Source organism: Ailuropoda melanoleuca, chromosome 3 (genome assembly GCF_002007445.2).
Source record: "Ailuropoda melanoleuca isolate Jingjing chromosome 3, ASM200744v2, whole genome shotgun sequence".
Classification (NCBI taxonomy): domain Eukaryota; kingdom Metazoa; phylum Chordata; class Mammalia; order Carnivora; family Ursidae; genus Ailuropoda; species Ailuropoda melanoleuca.
The window spans coordinates 33,828,009-33,846,433 of NC_048220.1; the positions used below are offsets into that span (position 1 = coordinate 33,828,009).

At 47.1% G+C, this 18,425-nt stretch overlaps 1 protein-coding gene across 7 annotated transcripts in view; it reads right to left on the minus strand.

Annotated features, from left to right (window-relative positions):
• Window positions 1-454: 454 nt before the first annotated feature.
• Window positions 455-18,425, minus strand: part of PPP2R2B (protein phosphatase 2 regulatory subunit Bbeta) — a 453,368-nt gene continuing 435,397 nt past the window's right edge. For all 7 annotated transcript variants that reach the window (XM_034656222.1, XM_034656221.1, XM_034656220.1 and 4 more), the window contains 3 exons: window positions 11,267-11,436; window positions 3,868-3,959; window positions 455-1,174 (listed from right to left, as the gene is read on the minus strand). In XM_034656222.1, the coding sequence (XP_034512113.1) occupies window positions 895-1,174; window positions 3,868-3,959; window positions 11,267-11,436 (542 nt within the window). In that variant the 3' untranslated portion in view covers window positions 455-894. The remainder of the gene's footprint in view (window positions 1,175-3,867; window positions 3,960-11,266; window positions 11,437-18,425) is intronic.

The window sequence follows — 18,425 nt, forward strand, 5'->3', positions numbered from 1 at the left end:
AAACAACCAGGACTCGGCCTTTAGAAGTCAAGGGAATAAATAAGCTGGAAAAGGTTGAAGAGAAAAAGCCAACGAACGTGTAAGTGGAGGATTATATGGAGCCATTTAAAATGACAAAAAGCAAGAGTAACAAAGCAGCAGATGGAATGTGGCCCCACATGGCCATGCCAAGCTAACTCTGAGAAGCACTGTGTGGAAAGTGTTCCCTTTATGTGTCCTGAAGCATTCATGGGGTTTCCTGGCCAAATTCTCAGGCTGTTTCTATGGTGCTTCCAGAAAAAAGAGTATAGCAGTGTTGATGTGTCCCCTCCCTTCTCATTCTGCGTCCCCTTCGCTGCCTCGTGACATAAATCTCGGCTTCAAATGAGACTGTTCATAAAAAGTGCGGCAGGGGCGGGAGATGCTGACTGCTTGTGATTTTTCACCAAAAAAAAAAAAAAAAAAAGAAATTCTCTAAGAGTAAACGGTGTTTATTTTTTTTGTTGATTTTTTCAATCAAATGGAATCGCTTAATTAAAAAAAAAACTTATCTCTTTTCTCTTTAAATACTACAGACAACCTCATTTTATCTCAGCAGACACCTAGGAACAAAACACTGGACCCACCAGAGAAAACCGGGCAAGAAAAGCATCAGAAAGTCAAGTCAACTATGGAGAATTAGTGTTAGCTGGCAGCTCTCAATTCTACACAGAAGTGTCTCAGAACCTATTGGGTTGGACAAAAGTTTCTTAGAACTGGGGATCTGGGAAAGTTGGACTCCTTTTAATTCTATTCCAATTGTTTTCTGCATAGGGAAATTAATGTCAATGCATCCAATGAAGACCCAAAGAAACATTTAAAACCATGTCTGACTAGTATTCAGTATGTGAGATTAGTAAGTAACAACTTGTCCTCCTAGTTAACCTTGTCCTGGAATATATATAGGTTATTTGTAGCCGCCACTGCGATAATATTTTCTGAAGGGTGCCAAGCCGTATGCAAGATCTTCTTGCTAAAGTCCAGACTGTCGACACTGATCTCGTCTTTTCTCCGCTTGCCCCCCACGCACACTTTCCGTGGTTTTAGGATAGCCCGGGGTTTGCTGTTTTCCCTCGAGGCCTCCAGGGTGACGTCACGCTTGGTGTTTCTGTCGAACATCCTGAAGAAGTTATTGTAGGAGCCCGTCATGATGACGCTGCAAGGTAGAGAGGAAATAGGGAGTCACCGAGGGCTCTGCAGAAAGGCGGGAGCGTATCCCCATGGTGTCTTTCTGGAGCTAACAACACCAGATCATGGCCAGCTTATGGCACCACCTGTTTTACTAAAAACCCAAAACCCAAACAGACTGGACAGTGTGACCATGGTCTTGGTTTTGAATCACTAAAAGCAACAAGCTCTTAGGCTGCTTTGGAAATGCAGGATCACGAGAATCCTCCTCCTTGTTACTTACTTCTGTTGATAGATCCCTTTTGGTTCTTTGGCTCATTGACTGAGTCCCGTGGTTTTAATGATCCCAGCCCTACCTCCCTTAGGATTGTGAGTCTGGAAAGAGACACTTTTGAAAACGCTGGTTATATACACGGAAAGTGTGGCTGTAGGAGCGGGGTTGTGCCGCCAGACCTCTAAGACTTTCTGCAGCCAGCACAGTGGGAGAAACGCGGAGAGTACAGCACACTCAGCCTGGTGTGTCCTCCCCCAGCTAAGAACCAGGTCTCAATTCAGCCTTGCCAGCAAACTTACCTAAAAAATGGATGTCATCGTGGTCTCCCTCAGGAAGAGAGTAAGCAAATTCAAATTTTAAAAGAACTTGGGAGGGGAAAGAGTTGCGAGTGGATTGACAGATGGCATCCACATTTTTATAGGAGTTCTCCACCTTCAGGCAGATTTACGATTGACTGAGGGCAGTGACTGCCAGATCCTTCCAGAAGGAAGGGACTGATGGTTTACTGGTGACAGTTTGTACACAGGGACAGGCTGAGGGGGGTGGGGGGAATCATGCTGCTTTAGTAACATCCCACAGTGGCTGCCGCTGGAGTGCGGGGGGTGGCCTCATTGGTGGAGGAAGCCCTGGCTGGCTGGTGAGGATGGGAGAGGACAGCGTCTCCTCTGTATTCGCGTGGCATGAGTGCGCAGGCAGGTGCGGGGAAAATGGAGAGCGTGGGGCCACAGCCGGGGGGACAGGCGTTTGGGGGCTGGGTCAGCTGTGCCAGGCAAATCAGTCAAGGGCTTGCTTGTGTAACTCTGGCCCAGGCACTGGACGTGGTGAGATGTGTTTGTCTCTGTGGTGGAAGAAGCCATTGCTACCTGATCAGGAAGGGCGCTGCGTGCTCGACCCCCGCAATCTCGCTTTGACTTACGTTATCCCAGACAGGGGATTTACACCTGAGGAAAAGTGAGTAACTCGCACAGTGTCACATGTGACAAAGTGGCCAAGTCAGGCCTCCGACCCCAGGGCCTTGCCCTCTGCCACTGGCCTCCCTGCTTCCCATGAACCCGCAAGGCCTTCCTCCACCATGACTCGACTTGGTTTTAAACAGAGAAAGTCCTTGTTTTTTGGTTTTTGTTGGTTGGTTTGGAAAAAAAAAACAAACAAAAAAACAAACTCTCAACCTTATCTGAACCGAGAATTTTCTTGGTTATGGCAAGAAATAGGTTATGAAAAGAATGTCCATCTTAGGATTCAAAGTCAAAACTTCCTACACTTCTCTCTACTACGTACTAGCTTATGAGCTGGGGCAGGTCACTTTATCTTGCCGAGCCTCAGCTTACTCGGCTATATGATGGGGATGACGACAACAACCTTGTCGTCTTGTGGTCGGGATTATATAACAGGACGTGTGTGAAGGTGACTAATGCGAACTTTGTGGGTCTAGGTTAAGGTAAGTTATTAGGACAATAACAAATAGAATTAATAATGAAAAAGTGAATAAATTATGTATGAATCAATGTATTTATATAAACTACGAATAAAAATTAGAAACAGGCCCGGGGTGGCTGCTTTCTCCCTTGGGAGCTTCGGTTCCTCTCTCACAGCTGCTCTGTGGTCCCTTCCCTCGGCCCTGTAGCAGCAGGGTGCTGGGACTTGGGTCCTCTGTCATGTGGGCATTCTTTCCGGGTCTGCTAAGCGGAAGGCACATTTTGGTTCATTGGCAAAGAAAGCCACAGAATGGCCAGAAGCCCCTTGTTTTTACGAAAAGCTGCGATCCCTGAGTGCCTTGCCCTGACACAAGGTAGTGCTTCTAAGCACTGCTGTTGGTGTCGCGTTCCTCAAAACACTGTCAGCCCCTGGTAGCCTCTACAATGTTCTGGAAGGCGGGGAATCATCTGTATTTGTCAAACTAAAAATGAACTATTAGAGGTAATATGAAGTATTGTTGAAATAAAAGGCCTTAAAACAATAATAAATCACTTTGAGGGAATATGATAAATGAGGCCAACTAGAATTCAGCTAATGAACCACCGGGGCCTTTGGCCAGGTCTACACTAGGAGCGTCGAGGGATAATTTTCAATCTAGAAAGCATACTTTGCAATAATTGGAACGGTTTATGCTGGAATTTGCTGGTGCATTATTAGGGTTCTTCATTTCGGCCATGTTGACTTAACTCGGGGGGCATCTGATGTGTAAAACATGGGATTTCCTTGTTGATGTCCCACGGTCACCTGTGCCAGTCCTGAAACAGGACTCAAGGTTCTCACTGCATCCCTCCCTTCTTTCCAGGCCTGACCTCAAGGGAAATCCAGGGACGCACACAGTGGATTCCTGCCAGGCCCTGGGGCCTGCTCCCCACCTCCCTTTGGCCGTGCCCTGCTTAGGATAAGTTGCCCAGGGCCCTGGCAAATACAGGGCCCACCTCTGGAAGTTTCCCTAGCCACAGAGCCTCTCTTACCTGTCTGAGCCATTCCACACACACTCGAATTTATCAAAAATGCAGTCATTTTCGTAGAGGGAGCACAGCTTGCTGCGGAGGTAGTCATGAACCTGTTGGGGAAACACATCAAAAGGGTCAGTTACTGTTCTAAAAATGCTCGTTTCTGTGAAGACCTCCTCTTGGGATGTGAGCTGTTGATCCTTCCAGGGTACGTGTGCCCTGAATTGGATGGCCTGGGTCTGAATCGAGGCTGGGCCCTCTGCAGCCGTGGGTGGTTACGCTGGATTGGTGAGCTGCTTATGTGGCAAGTATGGATTAAGCCAGCTGGCTTAGGTAGCCGGTGGCCTGCAGAAGGGCCCGTGGGTGGTAGAGTCCCATTTTCTAAACTGATCTGAAAATACGTATTAGAGGACACCATTCGTTTGGTCTTTAATTCACCCCGTGCTTATGGCCTGCCTGGTCTGTGCTTGGGTAGGCAGTGGACAAAATAGCCCTGGTGTGCTTTCATCCCCTCGTGGGCGCAGGTGAGCCTGCACGTGGGCCTTTCATGCTGAGCGAGGTGAGGACACGTCACAGAAAGGACCACTGGGCTGTGTTGTGATAAATGTGAGGCAGCAGAGGCAGGGAGGCCAGTGAGAGCCTGGTGGCAGATGACGGTGTGGAGCAGGGCAAGAGCAGTGGGAGGAAGTGGTCAGCTTCTCGGCATGTTTGCAGGGACAACTGAAAGGATTTGTGGATGGGGCAACTGTGAAGCGTGAAACTAAGAACGGGAGTCCAGATGGCTCCTGGGTCTTTCTCTTGAGCAAGCGGAAGGATGGACTTTGCCATGTCGAATATTGGGCGTGATAACTTGGAGCGGTCTGTGCAGGTGGCGCTGTCGAGGAGACTCTGAGGTCAAGGCTGCAGTCCTGGAGTACGGGCAATTCTCTCCTGTTTCTATTTTTCAGTGAAATAAGCAGCCAAGTTCCCAGCTGAGAGTGAGGAAGGGCAAGGGGTGCTGGGTAATCAATGCGGCATGGCTGGAAGGCTCTGGGGCCCCATGAAGTTGTCCGATGGGAATTTTATGTGAGACCAGTCGGCATGGTTGGGCCATTTACCCTATGTTCCCTGAGATGTTTTGGGGACTGAAAAGCTGTCTGAGTCATTTGGACAGAGCAAGTGTTTCTAACTCCGCAAATAACTGTTCCTAAACGAGTCTTGGGCCTCGTCAGGGTACCTGCCTCCTTGCTCTGGTGACAAGAGAATCCATCTGTGGCAGGGCTTGGGGCACCGTTAGATGGAGAAGGGGACGTGGCGGGGAGGTTTATGGCCTGCACTTGAAGTCTCTGCTGTGCGTTAACTCCTTGTCGTTCCCTTCCTCTCCTGCTGTCTTTTGGGCACATTGCAAGCGCACAAGTCCAAGGTAGAAGGCCATTTCTGTTTGCAGGGCTGCGGGTCTAGTGATCGTTACAAGTTTTTGAGCAAAGAAGCACAAGAGAGTCTGTGGGCAAAAAGGGGACTAATTCTTGATCCTGACCATTGTTCGGCAAACCCTTTCTATTTCTTTCTGTTGTGTTAGCAGACATGAAAACAACGTGAATCTCATTGTCCGTCCGCATCAGAGCCCTTGGGTGACCAGGTGTGTCGTCAGTGAGCAGTAGTACTTTGAAAGGAATCTGTTTTTCTTAGTAGGTCTCAACCGTGGGCTTCAGTAAGCCATGTTGCAAGCAGAGTGCGGTCAGCCAGGCTTCGTTGTGCCGTTTACAGAGCACAGAGTAGACTGTGCGTGTGTCTTGGGGGCCCTAGGACTTTCCGGATGGTGAGTGAGCTTTGGCTTCAACCTAGTCACCAGCTGCATTTGCTCTTTACGAGACAGTCAGCCTGTCCTCTGAGGCTTTGAAGCCAGGCCCTGACTTCCCCTCTCTAGCTATGAGACTCCTCGATGGCGTCTTTCTCCAAGAGAAGGCTCTTTTGTCCACATTGAAAATCTGTTGCTTCGTGCAGCTGCCTTCATGGATTGTCTCAGCTAGATCTTCGGGATCTTTTCTTCTGCTTTCATGTTTTGGAGATGGCTTCTTTCCTTGAACCTTATGACCGCTCTATAAATGGAACCTCTCCTAGCTTTAGATTTTCTCCTGCAGCCTCCTCACCTCTCCAGCCTTCAGAGAATAGAAGAGAGCGAGGGCCTTGCTCTGGATTATGCTTTGGCTTAAGGGGATATTGGGGTTGGTTTGATCTCTCCGGACCAGATTTTCTCCAGATCAGCAATAAGGCTGTTTCACGTTCTCATCATTTGTTTGTTCGCTAGGGTCACACTTTTAATTCCCTTCAAGAACTTTTCCTTTACATTCACAACTTGGTAGTTGGGCACAAGAGGCCACGCTTTCAGCCTACTTTGTTTTTTTACACGTCTTCCTCACTGGGCTTAATCACTTCTAGCTTTTGATTTCAGGTGAGAGATGTGTGACTCTTTCTTACACGGGAACACTTTGAAGCCGGGGGAGGGTTATCAACTGGCCTAATTTCAATATGGTTGTGTCCAGGGAGTACGGAGGAGAAGGAGAGAGGGATGGGGGAAGCAGCAGCTGGTGGAGCAGGCAGAACACGCAACATACAGTGTTTAAGCTCACCATCTTCTAGGGGCACCATTTGTGGCGCCCCAACACAGTTAAAATAGTAATGTCAAAGATCCCTCATCACAGATTGTCATAACAGATAATAATGAAGCAGCTCGAAAATGGTAAAGGTGACACACAGACATGACGTGAGCAAATGCTGTTGGAAAAATGGTCCTGGAAGACTAGCTCCCTGCAGGGCTGTCACCAACTTCAATTTGTATATATACAAAAAGGCAGTATCCGGACAGTGTAACAAAAGACCTGCCTGTACTCCAGCTCTCCTACTTTTTGGAGGAAAAAAATGATCCAAATAGTCCTTATTTGCAACCTTCCCTTTCCCCTCCTCATTCCTCTGGTCTGGTATGGAGCACTTTTCAGGCAAGGCATGGATGTGTTTGGGAAGGGAGAAACTGGTTTTGAAAACAAATGGTTAAGCAGCTTTCTGTGATGCTGAACCCCTCAGACCCTATAATGGTCAAGGAATTATAAAATTTGAAGAAATGGATAGGTCATTTTTTTTTTTTTTTTGGCTCAGCCTCTGTTCTTCACAAACTTTTCTTGATGTACAAACTTTGACCTTTGGCATTTTGTCTTACAGAAACTTCACAGGTGAATAGTAAGTATCAACACACGTGTGTTTTGGAAGTGTGGGTTCATTAGTAGGAACCACATTGCCAAGAACTCTACAAATAATTCTTGAAAGACAAAAGTCAGGAGGGATCTAAAGGAGAATCCGGTCTGAAGCAGTATTTTCTCCTCCCCAGCAGCTAAATTTCGGGGTGCTCCTGCTGTCTTGACCTGACATCATCTAAAGAAAAAGAACACTGTCTATGAAGGTATATGTTACGTTTATGTTCTATTGCTCAAACAAAAAACAAAACCTTAGGCAAAGAAGATGGACCTATCGCTGTTGGAGGAGAGAATAAGGTAAGATACATTGATTAGAAACACCTAGAACACAGAGCAAGAGAAAACTTAAAACTCACCCAGTCTGATGCTTTTTTCTTCATGTTCCAAATATTTGTTGTCCATGTTCCTATTGTGTATGGCCTTCTTGACACTAAACTGAGCCTCCCACCATGAACTCGTGGAAGCCTGGTGTTGTAGGTAAAGGGACTGCTCGTGAAGCCCAGTGAGGTGAACTCGGTCAGTTCTTAGATTTCAGGGGTCGACAGACTTCTCTTGTAAAGAGTCACATAGCAGATATTTTAAGCCGTGGGCTGTATCAGCTCTGTCACACCTGTCCAACTCTGCCCTTGTAGTGTGAAAGCAACCGTGTACCCATGATCAGGTGTGCCTGTGTCTCAGTAAAACTGTTTACTAAAACAGATGGGGACTGGATTTGGCCCACCAGCCACCGTTTGCCAGCCGCTGTTCTGTAGGAGAGCTTGGAAACAAACAGCTAATGATACCGAAGTCTACAGTTTCTTACTCCTGGAAAGATGCTGGAGACCAGCTGACGTGTGCATGAAAATACATGGCGGGAACGTTACTCACTTCCCTCCCCAGGGAAGGCATTAGTAACTAGTAACTGGTGATGGAATTATTTCCCATTGGGCAAGCCTTCACCGTCTTTTTCAACAGTGTTCTAGAAATTCAGTCAGAGTTTGCCATTTTTATATAGTATGTTACCATTTTGGGTATAGTATATTAATTGGAATTGTTTTGAAATATGTTATCTAAAGTTAAACTTCTGTAATATTTCATTGCAATATGTGTGCTATGAGACCGACCTCAAAGCATTTGACAAAGAGCACTTGCACAGCTGCCACTAGCTGAACTTGCTTTGAGAATCACGCTCTTAAAATGTGGATCATTCTGTGTCACAGCTAGCTCACTGGGTTCTAAAACAAGCTTTGCTCTTAACGTTGTTCTTTAAAATGAAAGTACTAATTGCTCCTGCCTCTGAAGGGACGAAATCCAGTTTTCTCTCATCCAGGCTCGCCAGCAGGCCACAACTCTGTCCATACCACCCACGTGCAGCTGCTAGCTGTCACTGCCCTCTGTAACACGAGATGTGGGTGCAGCTGGAAGAGGACACTCGAGTTGGCTTAACCCTGGGCTGAACGTGAAGGTGAGAGCCTGGAGGCAGGTGCTGTGAAGTGGGGCCCTGAAGTCTGGCAGGATCTGGGGGACAGGAAGACCCCAGATATATAGGGCAGGCCGCAACCTCATTGCAACCACAGACTATCTCAACCACCTCTGTCCTCTTGAATTCTGGCCCCAAAACCTTCTCACAGCACCCTGCATTACTCACGGTTGGTCAAAGTCCTTGGGGTCCTCCAACTTCTCTCTGAATTTCTTCTGTAAGATTGGCTTGTCCTATGGCTACTCATGTGTCAAAGTGGGGTAGGTGGGCTCCTTGCTGCTCCAGACCAGGATTCCTGTTCTAAAGCCCTCAGCTCCTTTGAAGTCATGTCACCCACTCAACTCCCTGTTGACTGCCTTGTTACAGTCAGCAATGGTTCTGAGTCCCTCTGCTACATGCCTCGAAGCAATTCTGGCACCCCGATCCCCTGCCATCATTCTTCGTGAATCATTACTCTGGTCTCTCAGTTACTTGGCCTCATGATTTTCGATGTGTTTTGTCCTTTGCTTCCTTGGTCACATGATGAGACTTGCCACGACCCTAATTACACCTGTTTGACAAGTACTGCACTTTTGCTGCCTCCTATCTTTTCAGTTCACTCCCTTTACTATCTTGATTCCATCAATTCTTCAAATCCACTTTTCTGTCTTCTTTCCCTCCTCATCTACCCGAGGTTCAGTGGTCCATCATTACAGTCACACCATAAGTATCTCTCTCCTTCCATTGTCCTCAACTGGATCCCTGAGCAACCCCGCCTCTCTCTTAGATGAGTGTTTTATAGTTTTCCTTCTCCCTCAGCTAATGAGCTTGCTTCTTATTTTATGAGAAAACAGCAGCAACAAGAAGAGACCAGCTATGGCTCCCAACACAATGCATCCATAGCTCTTTACACTTCTTGCCTGCCTTTGATGGATGAGTCGTCCATCTTCCCATCTGCAGCCTTCTGCAGCAGACTCGGTTCCTTCTGGCTTCCTTCAAGGAGTCAGCTGCTTGAATTGTTCTTTCTCTCCTGGCTTATTCCCCCCTCAGCATAAAACATGCTGTGATAACTTCCTTATGCCTGTATCCCATTCCTGCTACCACCCCCATTTCGCTGTTGCCCTTTAGACTAAAATTTCTTGGGAGAGCTGCCTGTACTCATTACACTCACACTTCTGTTTATAGTCTCTCTCGAAACCCACTCCACTCAGACCTTCATTAACCCCCTTCACCTACACCTGTCTTCTCACTACTAAATCCAATGGCCAATTTTCAATCCTTTCCTACTTGATTCAGCAGCAGCACTTGGCAGTTGGCGATTCCTCCTCCTCGCAGTAGTCTCTTTACTGGGCTCCTAGAACAGTACTCGCACTTTTCCTCTTCCCACCCTGTAAACAAAGCTAAGGTAAACCCAGATCAAACTGATCTGTCTACTTGGAAGTTTTGGGTGTTTACTTGGTCCTGCGGGTCCCAAACTAAATCTTGATTCCGTCATCTACATAAGATGGCACCATTTTCCTAATTACTCAGGATAGAAACCTTGGAATGATGCCTGGTGCTGCTTTTGCTCTTACATCACACATCCAGTTTGTTGTCCAATCCTGCGCTAGCTGCCCTTGCCAGCATGTTGCAATAACTTGTTAACTGTTCTATCTCATCCCAGCTCCCCCTCTAGTCTCTCCTCCCCAGCACAACCAGAATGTTAGTCAGTGATGAGAGAGTGGTGAATACAGTAATGTAGACCTCGGTGCATAGTACGGTATCTGAATCATGTCAAATTGTGAAAGAATATGTAAGTTAAATCCCCTGTCTAGGATTTTCACACCTCTTTTAATCTAACCCCAAATATCTTTTAAAAACACCAGTTTCACCCCCGCTTCTTTGCTTCTATTGTGCTCTTACCTGAAATGAGCTGCTTCAACTCCTTTCTACCTCAAAGTCTAGCCTTCCATCTTCTAAAAAAAAAAAAAAAGCCATTCTGTTCTAAACACTGCCTTTTCCTTTGTCCATAAATCTATCGAGCATTTAGCCAATGCTTAAGCCTACGACCTGTACAGTCTCCTTGACTCTTCTTCCCTCCACATGGAATCAGCAAGTGCATCTCACAGACTCTCCTCCTACCTCTATCTGCTTGCCACCATTCTAGCGCCAGTCGCCATCATCTCCTCCTGTCATTTCCAGTGGAAAACCCTTGAAGGTTTTCCACTGCACTCAGCCTGAAGACAAAATAACTGATCTTTCTTTACCAGAGCCTACATTTCTAGACTCTTCCGCCCATGTTCTACATTTAATATACAAAGAACTCCTTTCTCAACACAGCACCTATGAACACACTATCCTTCTGGCTAGTTCCTGGCAGTCAGGGCTCAGCCTTTGGTTCTCTTCTCAGCAGGCTGACCCTCCCTGCACGTGCTCCCAAGCACCCCGTACCATCTCTAGCCTCACCGCCTACTCGACCCCCGGTTCATCATCAGGCTTCTCCACCAGTCAGCCAGCTCTGGGAGAGCAGGAGTGTGTCTTGTGTACCTTCCTACCTACAGTATCCACCCCACATTAAATTCAAGCTCCTCCTTACGTACCCTTGTCGGATATCCCCCGGCACTTACAGACTAGACCACTGTACTGAATAGCTGTGCTATGACGATGTACGCTCTCCTACTCTCGTGCACCATAAGCCTTTGCGGACGGAAGCTGCTGCGGAGGCCAGCAAAGGAAGTGCCTTATGTGCCTGTGGGTGGATGGTGGTCCGTACCTGGTAAGTCTCAATGGGGCGGTTCTCCATGTTGAGATCCCAGACTTTAACGGTCAGATAGTCTCTGGTCATGATGTACCTCCCACTGTGGCTGAACTTCACATCCGAAATCGAAGAGATAATTTCAGAGAAGAACGACCTGTTGCTTGGATCTTCAGGCTCTTCAAAAACTACAGAACAGAAGCAAAACAAGACAAAATTAGCACATCCTTAGCAACGAACTAGGGAGCCAACAGTCTAACTTGGAGTAGAATCTGAGGGACATAAAGGAGTTACTGAGAACCTGGAAGTAGAGAAAGCGGTCACCGGGTGTTCTGTATTTTGTTTCAGAGAAGGACCCAGCTGGGACCTGTACCGTCCAGAGATCTGGCACAGAGCCTTGCCAAGCTCCGAGTCGATGTAACCATTTCGTAATTCCCCTGGTCTGTGTGTGTCACTGCTCCTATCAACACTTTGAGATGCTTAAAAAATGTGTTGATGGCTTTTTTGAGATATAAAATTACATAGCATAAAATCTGCTCATTTGAAGTTTATAGTTCCCTGGTAGTTTTCCGTATAATCACATAATTGTATAAGCATCACCACTGTCAAAATTTCAAACTTTCTCATCAACTGACACCCCCTCCCCCCAAATTCCATACCCATTTATAGTTACCCCTCATTCCCTACTCCTGCAGCCCTAGGAAATGACTAATCTGTTTTCTTGCTTTATGAAATTGCCTGACCTGGAAACTGCCCACGGATGGAACTGTAGGACATAGATAGATAGAGCTTTCCTTGACTGGCTGCCTTCCGTCCGCATCCTGTTTCCACGGTTCATCCGCGCTGTGATAGATACCAGCACTTCTTCATTCCTTTTTACGGATGAGTAACAACCCATTATACGGATGTACCACATTGGGCTTATCGAGTAATCGCCTGATAAACACCTGGGTTTCTGCTTTGCGGCTATTACGGACAGTGCTGCTATGAATATGCACGCACACGCTTGTGTGTGGACATTTATTCGCGTATCTCTAGGTCACAGTTTTTAACAGTCACCTGGCTGAGCCTCAGTCACGTCTTTCTTTTGTGTATACTGTCCATTTACGCTGGTCCAGGCTCTCAGTAGCTCCAGCCGTTCCTCTTCCACTTAGAGAGATGAATGTAAGCCTCCCCAGTGGGACAATAGATCCCATGAGAAGCTGCCGTGCTATGTCTCCCCACTTGGCTTTTGAACTTCTCTGGTACAAATTGAATGTCTAGAATACAGCTTAGTATATCTTAACCTTTCCTTTCTATGCCTGATTGTTCTGCCTTCATTGACTCAAATTCTGAGGGACTCACAGGCCTCATCTTTCTCTTCTATCTTAGCCTTCGACGATCATTTTGTGGAAGCTGCCCACACTTGGTCTGGCCCACTTATTTAATAGGACCTCAGGTACTCTCACATTATGATTTAACAATCCTTGCGTTTGTTTTTATCTCAACTGCACTGTCAGCTTCTTTCTGGTTTTTCTTTGTACTGAAAGTCTTGCACACAAATGTTCAATAAACGTGTTGTGTGATTAGAACCAAAGCTAGACCAGCCAATGAATTCTTTGCCATCTGGGGGCTCAGCATGTGTGATGGGGAGTTATATGCATTTGTCCATACTTACTTTTCACCTATAACAATGATAATTGAGTTGGTTCCACTTACCAAGCGTTTGTATCACAATTTTAGGCTAAACGGAACACCAATCTGCAAGTTAACACAGCCTCCAGAGATTTCTCTTTCCTGCCTGCTCAGTACACCCAGAGTCAGTATCAAATTCCATGCAGAAAACCTAAGGCTATAATGAGTTGCTTTCAAACCTTGCTGAATTAAACTCTGAGCCAAACCAAAATACTGTCGCCTCACCATTTAAGAGCAGCTCAAAAACCTGTCATCAATCAGCACTGAACTTGAGAATTAAACCCACTGACACAGAAAAATCTCTTGGACTTTCATCAAGCACTCAGGAAGGCCCCTGGACTCTGACTGGTGTCCTCATAGTCGAGAACTAGATTTTCACATTAGTTTCTGCTCCAGGGAATCTCATTAGGGCTTGGGACTTAGAAACTCTGGGCAAGCCCCATGCAAACCTCTCAACAGACCAGACAAGTGGGAGCCCTGGAGGGTGGTCATCTCCACCTGACGCACCTGCAGTAAACGGGGAGGGATCAGCGCACTGCCCTCTGCAATCCATCAGCTTTTGCCTCTCACTTACCAGCTGTTCACATTTTATTTACTACTCCGAGATTCAGTTTTCCCAGCTGCAGAAGGGGGACGCATATTGCTTGGAACATATGATTGGCACGTTGTAGGTTCTCAATAAATGTCAGGAGCTATTTTTATCCTCATTAGCATGCACTGGTTCTGTATCGGCCAATCCTGTTTTATCCCAGACTGAGACTTGGGGACTGAGGACTATAGGACTTGCGGGCTATTTCAGCGACATGAAGAATGTTTACAAGGTTCTACCTAGCAATCCGTTCTCTGTATACATGGTATATCGGGATGCTAGCGTAGCAACCTTGTAAAGCCTGAAAATGACAGCCCCGGATGATGGGGGGGAAATGAAAGAAGACAATTCTTTCATCAGCCCACACTAATTATTATGTAAGACGCAGAGGGCAGGTTACAGGCAATGGACTGGCCAGCATAGCACTTTGCAGCCTATTCCATGTCTATGCCTATCCAAGTCTTAATAGCAACTCTGTGACTTCTTTCATTCATTCAGCAGCAACATTTCATAGTATTGATAATTACTGTTTATGGGAAGCTTCCTATGTTCCAGGCCCTGTGCTTTACGTGTTTAATCTCATTTAATCCTTACACTAATCTTCTCACATAGGAACGATTCTTTATCTCACAGATGTGAAATACTAGGGCACAGAGAGGTTTTGTCGCCTGAGGACAACAGAGCCTGACTGAGGCAGAGCTGCATTTGGCACTCAGAGCCAACGGACCTCAAAGTCCTTATTCTGAACATGATGCAGTTCCACCCTGTATCAGGTCCAAGACCTTATTTGCATAGCTGTGAAAAGGTAACCAGCGCGAAGTCTACATAGAATCATGGAATCACAAAGCTGGAAGGTTCTTTTCCCCCTGGTCATCACACTAAATATTTGTTATTGTGTATTAATTAGATGACAGTGAGTGGAAAGGCTTAATGGTGACTGCTCCCACTCTATCCTTTTTATTGCACTGAAGTCCTCGAAAGAATCAACTCATTTCAAACATGTAAGGAGCACAGTTTCCACACCAAGGGCCCATGAGTTTAAGCCTTACACCATCACCAGCAGCCATAGGTTGGGGACCTCAGGACTTTGTATGACTCCAGACCCTCATATCACAATAAGCCCGGACCTTCAGGCCATCTCTCAACCCTGGATTCCTGCCTGTCAGCAGCGAGACAACTTTCCTCCCACTGCCCCTCTCCTCCAGTTTCTATGCATTGGCTTTTAATATATTTTGTGTCTCCTTAGATGCAAACTCTAGGAGGGGAGGAATTTTTGTTCTGCCCTGCTGTATCCCCTCAAACACAGGACACGCTCACTAAATATGTTAGATGAATGCATATTGACAAATCATTTTAAATTTTACAGAAAAATACTTAACTCAGTAGGTCCTGAAAGGAACATATCTAAGCAATGCTCTATTCGCCTCGAATTTGTCTCAATCCCTTGAAAAGTAGGAATAGATACAGTCCATAGGAAGTCATCCGTAAGTCAAAGTTTTCACTAATTCAGCCTGAACAATCCCTTCCCAGCTATGTAAGTGTCTTTTACACACATGCACACACACGCAGAACACCTAGTACGTGACCGAGAACATTCAAAGTATTTGTTTTTGGACAGACACGTGCCAGGCCCTGTCCTATGTACCAAGGACACCAGCAGCAAGATCCAGTCCTACTCTCATGGAACTCACAGGCCAGAGGAAATGAGAAACGTTAACCAATCACACACATTTAATTACAGATGTGAGTAAGTGAGATTTTTACTGCATTATCAGAGGGAAAGAAAGGTGCTGGGGAACCAGGTAGGGGAATACAAACAGAATATCACTGTGTGTTCCATGTAATTTACTAAAGACGTGGTACAAAAAAGATCGAGTGCCTGGGTATTTCTCTTGGAAACCCTTGGCTTAGCATTAACAATCCTGCTGACCTACATGGTTTCCAACTAGCTTCTAGAAAATAAAATCATTAGGGGGAGAAAAGAAGAGATCTTTGACAGAAGACAAGCTTTGCTCCCTGTGCGAGGAAGGACTCGGGATGAAAATCCTAACAGCCCAGACCGAGGCCCTGGGGATGCGTTAGATTTGCTGGCAGGGAGCGTGTGTCTCAGACCCCAAGGACAGCACTAACGGCAGTCATGATATCTGTGATTTCTTGGTCCTCGTGCTTTGCACAATGATCCCATTCATGCTCACACTTACCAGGGTGGTACTCTCGCTGTCCTTGCTTAAAGATGAGACAGACCAAGCTAGGCGGAGCTCGGGATGGTAGAGTTAGTGAGGAGTAGCTGCGGGCTTTCAAAGGACCATCTGCCCGCCTCCCCGTTACACTGTCTCCACAAGCAGGCCTTCCCTTGCTCTGGCACTGTCAGTTCTCTGATCAAACAACCGAGTCAGAGTGGGCTCCCCATGTTCTAGATGTACCTCTGATGCCCGCTTCTGTGCCTCTGCTCCTCACCTTCCCATGTGCCCTTCTTGGGACACTGGAAAGACGATCAGCTGGGAGTTGTGGATGCTATGCTGGACTCCAGGCTGGACGCAAATTAGTGACTCCTAATAATACTTACTAGCTGTTGAACAATTACACTGTGTGCTTTGCACATAGTAACTTACTCAACAGTCACAGGTATTATTTCCCTTTTGGACAAATTGGTCTAGTCAGTCAACTCAGACACGGGTTCTACTGCTCACAGGAGTCAGAGCAAGTGTTTTAACTTGGTCTATTGCCAGGCTGTGCTTTTAACCTCTGACCTGCCTCTCATTTCAATGGCGGGACCACCGTCGGCTCTCTGGACCTGTTTTCTTGTGTCATATGAAGGAGGTATGATCGTCTACCAGGTGCCTTCCACCTCTCAGATCATAGTATCAGTGAATTCCAGTGGTCTTGTCTTTCAATTTTCTTCTACCAACACCCCGTCCTCTAGGCTAGCCCTCCTGAGGTGACTTCCGTGGAACACTCAGGAATATATCAGGGGTACCGGATTCTGAGGGCAAAAGAGCTTGAGAAACTCCTACTCAGTTCTAGGGGTTGACAATGCAATCAGCCTATTAAAGGTGCTGAGAAGTCCTCAGGCAGAAAAAAATCACTCTCCTTTAGGAGTCCAGGTTTCTCAGCTTTTGCACTAGTGAATTTGGGGACGGACCATGCTGTGTTGCGGGGCACTGTTGGGTGTTTAGAGCATCCCTGGCCTCTGCCCACGAAGTCCCCTAGTCCCAGACGGGATAGCCCAAAATGGCTTCAGAAATTGCCAACTGTGCCCTGGTGGGGGGGGCCTGACTTGCCCCTGGCGGAGAACCAACTGCTTTTGTCCTGCTTTCAGCTCTTACTGGATCACACTACCGCCCTCCCCCCATTTCATTGTTTTGTTTTGTTTTGTGTTTTTTGACACATCACTTGCAGCCCATATTTTCTCTAGTACAGATTTCCTCAGAACACCTGGGGTTACAGCGCTACAGGCAAGAGCAACTGACCCTTCTTGTAAGTTCTACAGCTGTATGAGGTGTCCCGTGCAGAAGGAGTTTTGTGTTACAACATGCGCAGCTAGGAGCATGTCTGCACGGAACCAAGCATACGCTTCCACACGGTACCTGGCACAGCGCTGTTCGCCTGGGAGAATGCAGGCCAGAGAGTGACTGAAGCCAGGATCTGCATCCTGGGAAAGAGGTAAAGGAACGAGACCGAGGGAGAGTTCAGAAGAAAACTGCCGGGGCACCTGGGTGGCACAGCGGTTAAGCGTCTGCCTTCGGCTCAGGGCGTGATCCCGGCGTTATGGGATCGAACCCCACATCAGGCTCTTCCACTATGAGCCTGCCTCTTCCTCTCCCACTCCCCCTGCTTGTGTTCCCTCTCTCGCTGGCTGTCTCTATCTCTGTCGAATAAATAAATAAAATCTTTAAAAAAAAAAAAAAAAAAAAAAAAAAAAAAAAAAAACTTTAAAAAAAAAAAAAAAAAAAAAAAGAAGAAAACTGCCGACTTGGGAGAAACCGAAAGCTAAAACCACCTGCATTACAACCGGGATGGAAGGTGGCGGAAGCATGCTGCGTGCCCGTGTGGGCTCCGAGGCCGGGAGAAGAGAGGCTGGAGGGAACCCAGAGTCTGTTCCTGAGTGTGACTCCTTTCACTGAACCTCACGCTGGACGCGCCCCAGAACCCCCGTCCATGGTGCCATGCCTAAGAGGACAGGGGTTCCAAGCTCAGCAGGCCTGGGCTGAACCGCAGCTCTGTTGCTTCTAAGTTACGAAGCCCTGGACGGGTGGCCTGCCTCCTTCCAAGCTTCATTTACCTTAGCTGCCAAATGGAGTACCTACCTTGGAGGGGAGAGGAGATGGATCTTTCGTGTCGAGCACTTGGCATAGTGCCTGGATGCAGAACAGCAGAAAGAGCGTGCTGCTTTAGGCAAGTGTGGTGTGACAGGAGCCCAAAAGCCTCATGTGTTTTTCCACTGGGGCAAGATTGTAAGAGCTACCGGTTGTGAAATGGATTTCTAGGTCTTCTACCCGGGCTGGCACACAGACACACCATAGCGTGTCCCTGGACTGTCCCTTGGAATGCACCTTCCCTGGGACAAGTGGTGGTGATGGGGGGCTGAACAATGTCACCGCTGCCCTGGCTTGGATGACTCAGGCGGAGGAGAGGGAGATTGAAGGAAAGAAGGCAGGCAGATGTGAAGGCTGGTTCATGATGAGAAAGGCCCAGACTCAGAATCAGGCACGGGGGTTTAAATTGCTCACTTGTGCTGACATGTCTTCGGCGGAGAAGTACAGCTGGCGTGCTTTTCTGTTTGGAGACATGGCTGACAACCTCCCCATAATGGGGACACGACTACAGAGGGAGGCAGATGGCAATTTTCCTTCAGAGAGATGCAGGCAACAGTTTTGCCCCCGGAGAGAAACGGCTCGACAATTGAGACGCAGC